The sequence below is a fragment of the Vitis riparia genome, chromosome 1 (assembly GCF_004353265.1).
Source record: "Vitis riparia cultivar Riparia Gloire de Montpellier isolate 1030 chromosome 1, EGFV_Vit.rip_1.0, whole genome shotgun sequence".
Classification (NCBI taxonomy): Eukaryota; Viridiplantae; Streptophyta; class Magnoliopsida; order Vitales; family Vitaceae; genus Vitis; species Vitis riparia.
This window is the reverse complement of record NC_048431.1, coordinates 3325654-3339574: the sequence shown is the minus strand read 5'-3', so window position 1 is coordinate 3339574 and position 13921 is coordinate 3325654. Positions and strand designations below refer to the sequence as shown.

At 31.9% G+C, this 13921-nt stretch overlaps 1 protein-coding gene across 1 annotated transcript; it reads right to left on the bottom strand.

Annotated features, from left to right (window-relative positions):
* Positions 1-5508: 5508 nt before the first annotated feature.
* Positions 5509-6452, bottom strand: LOC117921543 (VQ motif-containing protein 8, chloroplastic). The gene has a single exon (XM_034839457.1). The coding sequence runs from the start codon at positions 6305-6307 to the stop codon at positions 5717-5719; it is 591 nt and encodes a 196-aa protein (XP_034695348.1). The 5' UTR covers positions 6308-6452; the 3' UTR covers positions 5509-5716.
* Positions 6453-13921: the final 7469 nt, after the last annotated feature.

Here is a 13921-nt window from a genome sequence, read left to right as displayed (position 1 = left end):
TTTTGTTAAAAACTTATAAAATTTGTTGTTTAATATTATTTCGAATAAGTAATTTTTATTTATTTATTGATAATATTCCTTATTAAAATATTTTAAATTTAAATAAAAATATATTACATTATGTGTTGAATATATAAATGTATTTGTATATATTAAATAATATTGTATACTAATATTAAATAATTTTTTTCTTTTGAACTAAAAATTAAAGTGGGCAGTATAAAAAAATTAGAAAAAAATGAAAAAATAAAATGGCTTGAAACAAATACATTTATGATTAATAGTTATAGATATGTATATCTTATATATCAATATAAGATGATTATATAATATTATAAAAAGAAATTTTTATTATTTAACTTATTGATATCAATTGATAAAATAATTTATTCTTTCCTATCATCCATCAAATAAAATTTTGATGAATGAAAGTTACATAATTTATATTTAATTAAATTTTTTTGGGTAAATAAAATTTAAGGAGAATTATAATATACCGTTTTCAAATCTTTACAATGGTGGGAAAATGTGTAAAATATTAAAAATGGTATGGCCATATCTTCTTTCTTATTTTGGCTCTATTTTTTAAACTTACTCATTTTATTTTTTTTCTTACTCAAGGTTCTTCTAATCATATTTTGATAATAAAAAACATAGTTAGGTTACTAATGGTTTAAAATTAAGATGAATTTCAGGTTTTGTTTGAGAAATTGTAATAAAAATTCAAGATAGTCATCAAGAGATAAAGGAGTACAAGTGAAAGGGTGTATGAAGACCATTAAAACCTAGGAATCCTTTGTAAGATGAATACATGAATACACCTAGAAATTTCATATAAATTCATGCATCTTTCATATAAACTCGATTTTCATATAAAGTTGATTTTTCATTAAAAATCGAGTATTCCCGCATGAACCTCAGACAAATAATTTTAAACTTGACTTACTAAGGTACCTAAAAACCTTGCCTAAGTGTTAGAAAAAAAAAAGATAGGTTTTTTTTTTTACCAAAATAGGTGAATCAATCAAAGAAGTTGCTCAATCGATTAGACAACTGGTCAATCGATTAAGCATTCCTAGTCGAGAATCAACTGAGGAATGCAAAAATCTTATTTCTCATCCCATAGTTATGCATTCTCGGTCCAAGGGGACCTTTCTTGATTGAGGTTCAATCTAAAGTCTAACGGTCATCTGCTGTACATTTAATACCCAACGAATAATCAATTGATTGAATTAGAGCTCGATCAAACAAGGTTAGTTTCAACCACTTTTGGCGTTCAAGGTTAAAAATGTATAAATTGAGAACTCTACTTCATCTATTACATAAAGAACACCGACAATCATCTTCCTAACTTCTTGTTTATCATTAAAAGCATTTTTGTTTTTTCGGTGCATTGATTCTTTACTTGCAAACCAACTTAATGGACCCTTGTCATTCATGTTAACCTCCCTTATGTATTTGTTCATTTATTGAGCTAGAGTAAGAGTCTTTTTCATTGATTATTGAAATGAGGTTGTGAGTATTTAAAACTTCAAGTTGATGTATACTTGAAGGGATCTTATAATGTCCATTAAAGCTCAAAACCAAGTATAAAATGTTGAAAGTTTGGTTGAAACTTCAAACATATTTATAACAAAAAAAAAAAAAAAGTAACCATCATAATTCTATTATATTGTTAATGGAAGATATTTGGAAGATAACTCAATACCTTAATATTTATATTTGATGTCATATTTATAGAGAAACAAATAGAACAACAAATTATTTAGCTAAAAAAAAGTATCTATAATTTAGAATCTTTCACTTAGAGGTCGAATTTTCCTAAAGATGTTATAAAATTTGGTTTTGAAAATTACTGCGATTTTTCTTTTCAATCGAATGTGTAGATATTTTATTTTGTAGTTTTTTTCATATATATATATTGCTCCAAAGATAGGGGGATCTTTACTTGGTTGGAGGTTGAAGAGAGTAAAGTAGGCAAAAAGTGTCGACCACTATAAAATCTTTTATTTGTTTTTTTGTATCTCTTGTCTCTTTATTCATAATTTTTTAATTTTTTAAAATTTGATGTGTTTGAAATTTTTTTTCAAAAATCCAATTCACTCCCTCTAAAATGATTTTCTTAATTGATTAGCCTTAAATTCACAATTATAATCACAAATATTATTAATTAGTAGTAATAATTTTATGAATATTTATACCAATACTATTATTTTCAATAACAACAAGTCAATAATAGAATTGTTATTTTATAATTACTATCGCTATTATTCAATTATATTGCTGCTACTACTACAACTACTAATAATAAACAAAATGAATAGCTAAAAAGAAAAATAATGATAAAATAAATGGTTTAATTTAAAAAATGAAAAGACAAAATATGCAAAAAGGTAAAAAGAATTATGTTTTTTTTTTTTTTTTTTTTTTATCTTCTCACGTTCATAGATTTTCCACTAATTTTAAAATTTTGTACCCTACAATCCATTGCATCTTTTTCAATACCCTTAAACCTAATTTTCCCTTCCTTAAAAAAATTAAAATTCGATAATAATTAAGGATATTATTATAATATTGGATCATTTTGCTTGAAAGAAAATAATGAAACCCATTTCATCTATTACATATTTTTAAATTTTTCATTAATTAAATACCCATGAAATGCTCATTTTTATACAATTATAAAGATCAAATTACAATTTAGTTTGTAATTTTTATACTTCATACTTAAAAATAATAATAATAATAATAATAATGCCATAAATGTTAGTTATCAAATTACATATTTTATAAAAAAAACTAAATTTAAAATAATGTAAATCAAATAATTAATAGAAGATCATATCTCATTGTTTATTTAGTGAGATATGATATCCTTAAATATTAAATCTAATGGGTATGATATCTTAACCTAACATTTTGGATGAGATATATTCATGATTATATTTAGTTTATAAAATGAATAAAAAAGTAAAATGGAATATATATTATTTTTTAATATTTAAAATAAAATTTATTTTGCATTTTAATATTTTCTATTTAAAAAATATGAGATTTCTCTTATGGTTAATAGTGTTCATGATTAAATATTTAAATGTTGTAAATAAATTTTTTATATTATGTTATTTGATATTTAAAAATTATATATATCTAAATTAACCTATTTTAGAATATATTTTAAAAATATTTTTTAGTTCTTCATTTTTTTATCACAAATTTAATTTTATAATAAAAAATTTTATTTTATAAAATAAATAATATAAAAAAATAAATTTATGATAGATGAATGTTTATATCCTATATTTTAACTTAGGATTAAATTATCTTATATAAAAAAAGTGATGGATAATATATCCTATCAATTATTTCATCTTTAAGTTTGAATATAAAATAAGAAAACTTACCTGATCTTTACCAATTCCATACGAGATTATATCACACCAATGGAATCCCACCATGTATGGAAGTAATTTGCTTTATTTTCAAGCCTTGTTACGATCTTATTTATTTTGCTACCTGTATATCCTTGGGTACATGCTGTAACATATGTAATCAAGCCACTCGTCTCAACGTGGAAGTATTCACCAAATATTATACTAAAAAGAGATTATTACAATATATCAGGGTGGATATACAACAACAGGTCATTAATTTCCCATATAGACGTGTTAATATTAGTAATCGTATTTTACCTTATCATGAGGGTATTTTCAAACATTTCCCTTCTACTACTGTTTGAGCTTTGTATAATGTTGTACTTGTAAGGTTTCCCTACATTAATCACTCGAATACTTCATGCCTACCCAAATCAGAAATAGGATTGGGGAGCGAGCCCCATTGGGTTTCATGGTAGGCCTACCCCGCTAGCAAGCATATAGAGATGGTTCGAGGGTCTTGATTTAAATTGATGGGATTAATTAAAGCCTCTCAAAATAAAATTGACTCAAATATATTGCTACATTATTTCTCAATTAGATTGAGAAAGAGGAACCACTTAACAAGCATCGTAAAGCTATTAATTACTAAAATATTTGTTACTAAATCAATTAAATATATATGCGGTGGTGTACGTGTTATTGATCCACAAAAATGGCACCATATCATTTGATTTACAAATGGCATGAACCAAACATGTCCAGCTAAGCTAACAAGAACCAAGTAAGGTTGAACTGCAGTCCAAATTCTCGTTTACGGAGATTTTTTGAGCTGATTCCTTGTTATTTTCATAACTAATCTGTGATATTGTCATTTCAAATTCTAGTTTCTCTCAAATAAATAAAACTTTCTAGGGCCATGATCATGACAAAAGCCTGCTACTTTTGCGCTCATTACCTGCTTGACTACAAATGCACCAATTTCTGAGGTGACACTCGGCCTAAGGGGCTTATTAATCACCATATGTTCTTGCCTAATCAGCGTCTTAATTGCCACTTATCTGGCTGATGCATAGGAGCATTCTACCTGCCAATAAGCCTTACAACAGACTGAGGCGGCATTAAATTAAATGTGATGCGTCAAAGCAGTGCCTAGTGCCGTAATCTAAGGATCAAAAACATGGAATTCCTTGCATTTTCATTGTTTGCTCTTTGAGTAATGCTTCATACGAAGCCACTGATCAGATTATCAGTACTGTTTCTGATGTAGCCGATATAATCATAATTCCAAGCCTATTAATTCTTTGGAACAAAAAGAATTACTTGAATGTTATTCTCCAGCTCCCAAATCTCATGTTGATCATTTTTTAACCCGGAAGCTCTAATTACTCAATTGATCTAAGAAAAACCTGTAGTATAACTTTCGAGTATTCGCATGCATCATTCCAGTTTCTATGGAAGCTAGTATGGAGCTGCCTGCCTGGACTATGTTAAGCTCAGCATCAATGACTGTTCCAAGAATATACATGCACACTGCAGTTGGCAGCTAGGCTCATGTGTTCGGCTACTCCATGTTGTAGTTTATGAAGTAGACAGTAACATGATTTTAGTCATTGGTCCAAATTGGCTCCAATTTTAGAAATGCTTGGCCTTAAATGCTGCTGATAATGCTTCTTGTGCCACCCTTGCATGTGCTGAATCTCTCTATTACTCATTTGCTCATGTTCCTTTTCAGCTTCACATTCCACGCCTGAAATTTGTATTACATATGGACTAATTCCCATTATTAATTAGCACACCCATAATGGAATTCATAATTATAATTTATATCATGCATCCACCATATTTAAATATTACTTTTAGTTGGTTGAATTTCGATTTCAAGGGTACTGATCAAATGGGTTTTCTTAATGAATCATACCCAAATTAACCAGTGCCATATGTTATTTTCTGAATTTTAATGACTAGTCGTGAGATCACAATGAACACGGATTCCTATGCCAATCCCAAAGATGAAAGAATATGTAAATATTGTTAGCCAAGACAAAGAGAGTGAAGAACCGCCGTATATGGTACTGCACTCTTTACAGAGAATTAAAAAAAAAAATGTCATACCGATCCGGAGAGATCAATCTTTCATGGACGGCCAAAGAATGAATTAAATTATTGTAAGTCACAAATGATTCTGAACAACTGATCTCTTCAATTAACATTGGACACAGGAGAAGACTGACCAACAAAATGGAAAAGGAAAAACAACCTATGAACAAGAAATGAATTGTCAATCAAATGGAGAGAAGTGAATGGGGGAATCAGTTCCCGAAAACACAAATCACTTCATCTCAATATTCTGGGAGTCCTTTCATGAACTCAAAAACAGAAGGTGAGATTGAATTGGCCATGTTTGGGGAGCTGAAAGCCGGATCGGGATATCTATAAAAGGGGTAGGGAGAGCAGAAGAAATCAGTGGAATTCGGGGTGAATAGAGGGATATCTGCAAGGTAAGGATTGGAGGCGTTGAAGATTGGAGAAGCGGAAGATGAGCTGACCTGAGCATCGCCAGCACCACCGCAATGCTCATCAGTAAGAACCGAAGACGAATCGTTATCATCCCTTGAGGAAGCCTTGACAGCCTCCTGCGGTTGGGGTGGTGCATTATTCTGAACACTGTCGGAGGACGAAGACAGACCCGTGAGCTTCTGCACCAAGGCCATAAAATCACGAGCTTGCGTGTGGATGATCTTGGGTGAATGCGTGTATATGATTACGGGATGTCGCTGCTGATGCTTCGCCGCAGGTGGCTTAGAGAAGGATAAAGTGGATGATGGTTTGTTAATGGAATGAGAATCCTTGTTGATCTTCAATGGAGATGGACGTGGACCATTGATCTCCTTCCTCGGCTGTTGCTCATCAAGAAACTTTGTGGGACTCATGATTCCTTTCCTTAATTCCTACAAAGCAAGACACAAAGATACCAAAGAGAGAGAAAAAAAAAAGAAGAAGAAGCAATTAAGGATCTGTAATAAATCGAGAGAGAGACAAGGAGAAGATGGAGAGATTTAGAGAGCGAAAGAGGAAAAGAGAGGGATATATAGAAAAGTAGTTGAGGGGTGTGGGTGAGGGTGTGAGATATGGATCAAAGTCGATAGCCAGCGATTCTGACCGTTGACATTGGGGCATGCGGTGTTGAAATGTTAGGGTTTAGAGGAAAGCAGTTGTGGGACGCTAACACCATTTGGTTTTTTGGCCGCTTTTCTCGGCTGGCCAGCCACGCCGCTGGAGGCTGGAGCTACCACTCTGCTCTGTCCAAGTATTTTCGCAATTTCCGCACTCTCATTTCCATTCCTTTCGGCTCAGGCTCATATTTATCCACTATTCCAAACCATGCCACTTGTGGCCATCCAAATTACAAGAAACTTTAATTATTTTTTAATTTAAAATAATTTGTACATTAATTTATGGTGAGATGAAAGATGTACAAACAAACTCTAAGACAAAGTATTTTAATTAGTCCCCGCATTTGAAATCATTCATTAGTCAAAACAAGTTAATTTATTTTATAAATTGCTTGGATTAAATAACACAAAATTTGACTTTATTGGATTGATGAAAATGAAGAGCCGGTTCATCCAATTTCTTATTATTTTTATCAAATATAATGACGTAAGAAACAAGTTGACAAGATATTTGTAAATCTAAGAGTATCAAATTTGAACGCAGCTCTAGGTTGCATTAGTCAATGAATCTAAAGCATGAATTTGGCAAGTTTGGTTGAACTCAAGCCAGAGTCAAGCACTTGACTTTTATTTAATAATTCAGGCTCATCAAGGCATGCCAAGCTTGGAGAGGGCTGAGCCCTCCAGCTCCAAATCCTCCCTCGACGCAGGAACCTAGTGCAAGGCAAGTGGCCGTTCACACACAAAAATTGTGTGGGATCCACTTGACACACCCATCATGATTACAACACTAGAATCTAGAACAGAGGGTGTGTCCAACTGGGAAATGTGAATTTTGACATTTAAATGGGAACTATTTTTGACTTTTTACGAGACCCTCGCATTTGCTGGGAATTGACCACCAGTGAGCCTGACCAATCCCTGCCCTCCTTCATGAAATCTGATTCGCTTACAATTTCATGGCCTATTTGGAATACTTTTAGTCATCATTTTCTCAATAATCTTTTTGTGGGGCCATTAGATTAGAATTTGTAAGAGTGATAATTAAACCTAGACTATATTACTTTCGTTTATTAAAATTATTTTATTAATATTTGAATTGATAGTTTTTTCAAGGTTTGAATCTTAGTTTGATCCTTGGAAGTTTGGTTTTCATTATAATTAGATTTATAGTTATTCCTATACACTAATAAAAATAATAAAAAAAATTGGTATGTGGTAATTAATATATATGAGAAATTGTACTTTTATGAAAATGGGTTTTTTTTTTCTTTTTTTTTTTTTGTTGCTCACACTTGGTATCAAAATTTGATTATGAAATATATAAACAATTAACAATAATACAATTCAATCCCACTTTCCAAGATTGGACTGAAAAAATAATTTTGAATTTTGAAGGATCTACATGTAATAGATTAAGGATTTATACTATCAATATATTAAGGGTTACAAGCAAAAATTAGGTATTGATTATTTTGAAATATTTGTACTTGTTAAATTTGACATTTGTTCGTTTGATTATTTCTTTTATTACAAAAAATAATTGGAAAATTTTTCAAATGGATGTCAAATAAGCTTTTTTTTAATTACAATTAGAAAAGAAAGAGGTTTATGTTGAGTAGCCTTTAGGGTATATGAAAAAAGAGGAAGAAGAAAAATGTCTAAAAGCTAAAAAAATAAATTAAAAATATAGCTTTATATAGATAAAAATCAGCTCCAAGAGCATGATATGCACATATTAATATTATTTTAGTAAGAATGGATTTTAAAAATGTCCTTATTAATACAATTTATAAGGTAAATTTATTTTGTAAGAATTTTTTAAAATGTTTAGATGACAAATATAAGCTTGATGTCTTATCCTTTTTAAATTAGAGTAACTCAAGTAGATAATGATATCTTTACCTTCTAAAAGTAGGCAAATGATATTTTAAAAAAAATTGAAATAGACTCATGCAAGCCTATAAGCATTGAAAAAATTTGAGTTAAAGAAACATTGAAATTAAAAAAAAAAAAAGATAACTCAAGTGAATTTGTTGATCCTACAAATTTTTTTAAGAATGATTGAGATTTTGTGTTATTTAATTTGTACAAAACTAAAGGCTTATAAGCATAATCACGGAGTCTTCAAGTCAATTTCACTTGGAATCAGTAGAGTGTATCCTATTATACATTAGAGATAGCAAAGTAATAACCCTGTATGCGCGTGCTAACAAAATTGAGCTTGTTGGATATATAGATAGAACTTGGTAGGTGATATAGAAAAGCAAAAAAGTTATTTGGGTTGTGCATTTAATATTGGTTCAGAAGTTTTTCTTGGTCGTTGAAGAAACATTAAAGGGTTGTTTTGTCAATAGAAAAAGTCAATTATATTGTAGCTACTAGTAATATTATTTAACTAGTATGGTTATATCTTTCTAATCTAAAAATCAAATTGTAGATATCTTTATAAAACTAATCAAGGGGGGTAACATTGTTTAAGTTAAAGAAGATGATGAATACGATTAAGTTTGAAGAACTTGGTTTAAAAGAGGCAATGCAAAAATCTTAGTTAAACTAATACTATTTTTTACAATTATTTATAAATATTTGAGTTGTTACATTAAACTATACGAAAAAAGGTTTGGTCTTATAATTGATTTTTAGATAAAATGACTAATGTTTTGTGACCAACATAATTTAATTGAACTTCAAGTCACAAACTCTCTCATCTTAGATGAGAATTGCAATATATTTACAAAATATGTTCGGTGTTGGGCTCTCATTGAACCATAGCATTTGTCTCATATATATATATATATATATATATGTGCCAACATCAATGCACATTAGTGGAATTTTTATGGCCATGACTACTAATTTGGTAATATCATTCAATTAAATAATAGCTGAAAATGATAGTTGCAAGAGTACCTGAACTTCCAAGTGAAGTTTTTACAATATTATGTCTTTGTAGATACATGCCCTTTGGAAATTATCTTGACAATGAAAGTAGGTCGAGCATGAATATTCAAAGGGGACAGCTATTGACATTCGGGTCTAGTAGCTGGTTCCATTGTTATCTTCACGTCATGCTTTCATCGATAGTACCAAAACTTAAATAACAATTATTAATTCCTTCCTAAAATTTTTAATTACAATAATCTAATCAAGTTTAAGAATTTGTGTCGGCTTGATTTGATGGCTTGATGACCTTTGAAAAGAGTACTTAGATATAATATTATGAACATGAGATAAAGAAGTTTCCTCCATACTATTATATTGGTATTATTAAAATTTTGGAATCGTGAGTATGTTACTTTCATTAATCCTTTCCTATAAAGGATTCATAAATGATAATCTTTTGGGTCTTCCAATATGAATAGGTTGATTGTTTCGTTCCTATATCTTTCAAAAAAGAAAAAAAAAAAAAGATTTTTAAAAACTGTTTCTTGAATTCGAAAAAAAGTAATTCATCATGATATATTTGATCCATACATAATATCATAAAAAATAGATATAAATTTTAGACTATTACTTAATATCTGTAATAACTCTTAAAAAATATCTAAAAATATCAAATTTAGATATTTGTATCCGGTCAAAGTAAGGAATCATGACATATATGTTTGTAATAGATTTCATTTTAGAGAGTTGAAAAAGCACTATCTTATTGAAAAGTTTTATATATCCATCATTTTTCAATGCATTTCTTTGTTTAAAAACTCTATTTTTTAAGGCAATCATGAATTTAATTTATACTTCCTAAAAATGAAAAAAAAAACTTATTAATCATATTATTAAGGTTGGAATGAAGGTATAGACTATTTTTCTCGTAATCAATTTATCACATGATAATAAAAATTCCAATTACAATTGATCTTTTTGAATAAGTTCATGGGTATTTTTGTTAGATTTTTAATCGAATTTACAATCTAGATATGGCAAAGGGTTTCAAAGATGAAACATAAATAGTCGTAGCGTTTGATTTTCTTCATGTTTGAATAAGGTGTCATTTCCGATATTTGTTTTGCAAAGCATATGGTGTGGCCCAGTTATTTGCCAACTTCATCTCTCTTTTCCTATGGTGGACACCGGCACGAGGCTTAATACGCTATTAGTCGCCAAAGAATCAAAGATTCCAGCTTGGGCATCATTATAGCAATTAATGAACCACATGTTTGGGTGAATGGGAGCCGGAAGAGTTGAAAATGACAAAATTGTCTTTTCTTCTTGTGTTAAAATTCCTTTGCAAATTCGGATTCCCATTAGAAGGATCAATGATGCGCTGAACGAAAAGGCGACGGATGGATTTCCTCGAACTGACGCGCCGTTCTTTTAAAGCTGTGATCATTTTGATTGGCGATATGTCGTCATGGTCAAACTTCAAAAATCGGCTGCCTTCTCCATATTTTACGACTTCTTAGATTTTCTTTCCTTGAAAAGTACCATGTCGTCTGGTCTAGTACGCCCATCTGTTCCTAGGTTGACAATTTAATTTACAAATTAAATGATACCAAAAAATAAGAATAAGGCACCCAAGTGGTCCAGTTCAAAGAGCAAGTATGACCCATTAAATGTCTTCTAAAGCCTACAAACCCCTCGTCAAGACATTATGGTCACGTAAAGGATATCTTAATGGTTTCTTTGTAATAAATTATCAAAATTAAACACGTGATTAAGTGTCTTCTTATTTTTTTAAATAGTTTTTATTTTCAATGTAAACATCTACAAGTTTGGACATCCTATTAAAAAATAGTATTATTGTCTTATTTTAAAAAAAACATAAAACAAGATATGTTCCCACACGGGAAATAAGACATTTAATGGCAGGCTCTTGAAAGCAGAATTAAATTAGGATTAAATAACCCATAGAGATAGAGGACATTCCGTGGAAAACTTTGGCTGGGTTTAGCCCTGCGGAGACAGTCTCCGCTAACCCATATTGACCGACTTTGCAGTGCCGCCACAGGCCCACGATGGGCCTCATATTTAGCCCAACTTTTAAGATTAGTGTCAAAACTGAACTTGAAGCTTGGATTCATTCACTTAAGAATTGGACCTAAAGTACGTCAGATGCACGTGAATGGCGCTTAACTTTTGGGCGGGTCAGGATCTGGGCCCCCCAACTCATTCAGCTAGGTTGGGCCCAAGATGGATTATATGAAAGATTGAGTTTGCATTGCTCCTCATATTCGTGTCCAAAACATGGACGGGTCTTCAACCCGAGACTTCTAGAAAACAATTCAAAAGTTATTCAGAAAGGTTTAATTATCAATGGATAGAGCAACAGGGAATATCGAATTAAAAAAAAAAAAAAACCTGACCTGACCTGATTACAATTTAATAAGAAGGGAGTGCTCAAAAACTGTGATGCTTCTCTCTTAAGTTTCCAGAACAGACTCAGAATGAAGGGAAGAGTCAAACTTGGATAAGGTGCAGATGAATGGGAGAGAGAGGGAGTGATTAAAATACAAAATGGCATGATGTGGAAACCCCACATTCTTCTGAGCCAGATACTCAGTGAGACTTGAGCCAGTAGCACTAACAACTGAAGAAGCAGTGTCATTACACCAAAAGCCCAAAAAACGTATAAAATAAGAGGGGATGGCGTTATAGGATCGTGCGCAAGGAACCGCACGCGACTGACTCACCTCACTGCTCTCTCTCTCTCTCTCTCCCCCTCCCCCTCTGAGTCTCACCACAGCTCCTACTCTCGATTCTTGCTATAATACTATAATACCAGCATGTGTTTCTACTACTTGCATATTTAATTGAAGGTTCATGTATTCTAGATATGTCCCTCTATTAAATAAACTGCTTTCATACATTCACCCTCTCTTCTCGATGCTTTTGTCTTTCACTCTTTTCACTCCTCCTTGGATCTACCATTCATCACTCATCATTTCTCTCTCCGTCTGTCTGTCTGTCTGTCTGTCTCTCTCTCTCTTTTCCTTGTCAAACAACATTCTTTGAATGATTTGATTAAAACTAGAGCATCCATCTACATTCGTTGCATTTTCTCAGTGATCTGTAAGGCCACATACCATTCTGAAAGAGTGCTTTTTTTCTACACACTACCACGATGAAGTGAAACCCTTGAAGCATGATAAAATAGTGAGTGTCTGTTTATGCACAGTTCTAACTACTTCACTGAATAAAATAGCGCGTCGAGTGATTATAATATCTCACTGAAAATTTTATTCAGAGAATTTGATTGAAAAATTTAGGTTTGTCCTATATGCCATCCGTTTGTATGCTTGAAAGGCCAAAAGATGGTTGAAAGCGCATCTTACATGGCAGTATTTTTTAATATGTTAATGGGGTGGTTGAGATGTAGCAAGTTAGTTAATGCCAAATGTTTAACTCCAAGGAGTCTTTATCCATCACCAGTGAAGAAGCCATTGGAGCTGGAGCTGATGAAATGAGGTGTACCAGATGGTGTACAGGTGGGTGGGTCCTGAGTACTCATTGGCTATGATTGGAACCTGGAGGCATCAACTCCTGTGCTGCATCAGTCCGACTAGCTTCCCTGGTTAAAAGGAAGGGAGTAGCATTCTTCGTTATTCATGGGGTATGTACGGGGATCAGCCTCCAAAGCTCTCACACTTACATTGGCTTTGACTTGTAACGTTTGGTCCCACATAACCAGCCGATGTACAAGAAATTGAGAGACTTCCAAAAACATTTGGAGCTTTCAGAAAGGGACCGTTAAAATGGTCTTGAAACACTGGATCACTAGAGATTCTATAATTGTTTCAGAAGATTAAAAATTGATCACAACCCCGGGACAGTGAGCATTTGAGAAATATAATAATTAAGGGAAAAATATGTAAGCATGGGATTAGGGCATGCCACCTATCTTACAAGTTACAACCAGAAAGGAAGCAGGTTTATGGCAGTTCGGCAACAAATATTGAGTGAATTCCCAAATAATTTTGCAAAATTGTTGTCCAGCAATTTTCTCTTGCTGTCTCCAAATTGAAAAGGCACTCAAGTACAGTTGCCATTTAATTTGGACATTGACATGGTTTGATTCTTCCAGTCTAAGAGGTGCAATTACTTTGACACAGACAAGAGGAGGAATAGCCTTCTTCCTAGGTTCAAAAGTGGAAACAAGGCACCCTTCCCCCGTGCTTGACCTACACATAGCATGCCACTGTTAGGAATTTAGGAAAAGGACCACCATTCCATGCCTGTATCCATTATGCCAAGTATAACTGGTGCTGTCTGGGAGAACCCATTAAAAGGAGAATTTCATCCCATTCCAAGCTTTCAAAACTCACCTAATTTTCTGCATAAATGCTGGGGAAATTATGGTTTCCATTAGCTCTTTTATTGTCTTTATATTTTACTCAAAAGTAGTCGCACACAAATTCACAATCTTTAACC

Excerpts from the sequence above, each read along its gene's own strand:
- LOC117921543 (XM_034839457.1), bottom strand. The coding sequence starts at position 6,307 with ATGAGTCCCACAAAGTTTCTTGATGAGCAACAGCCGAGGAAGGAGATC.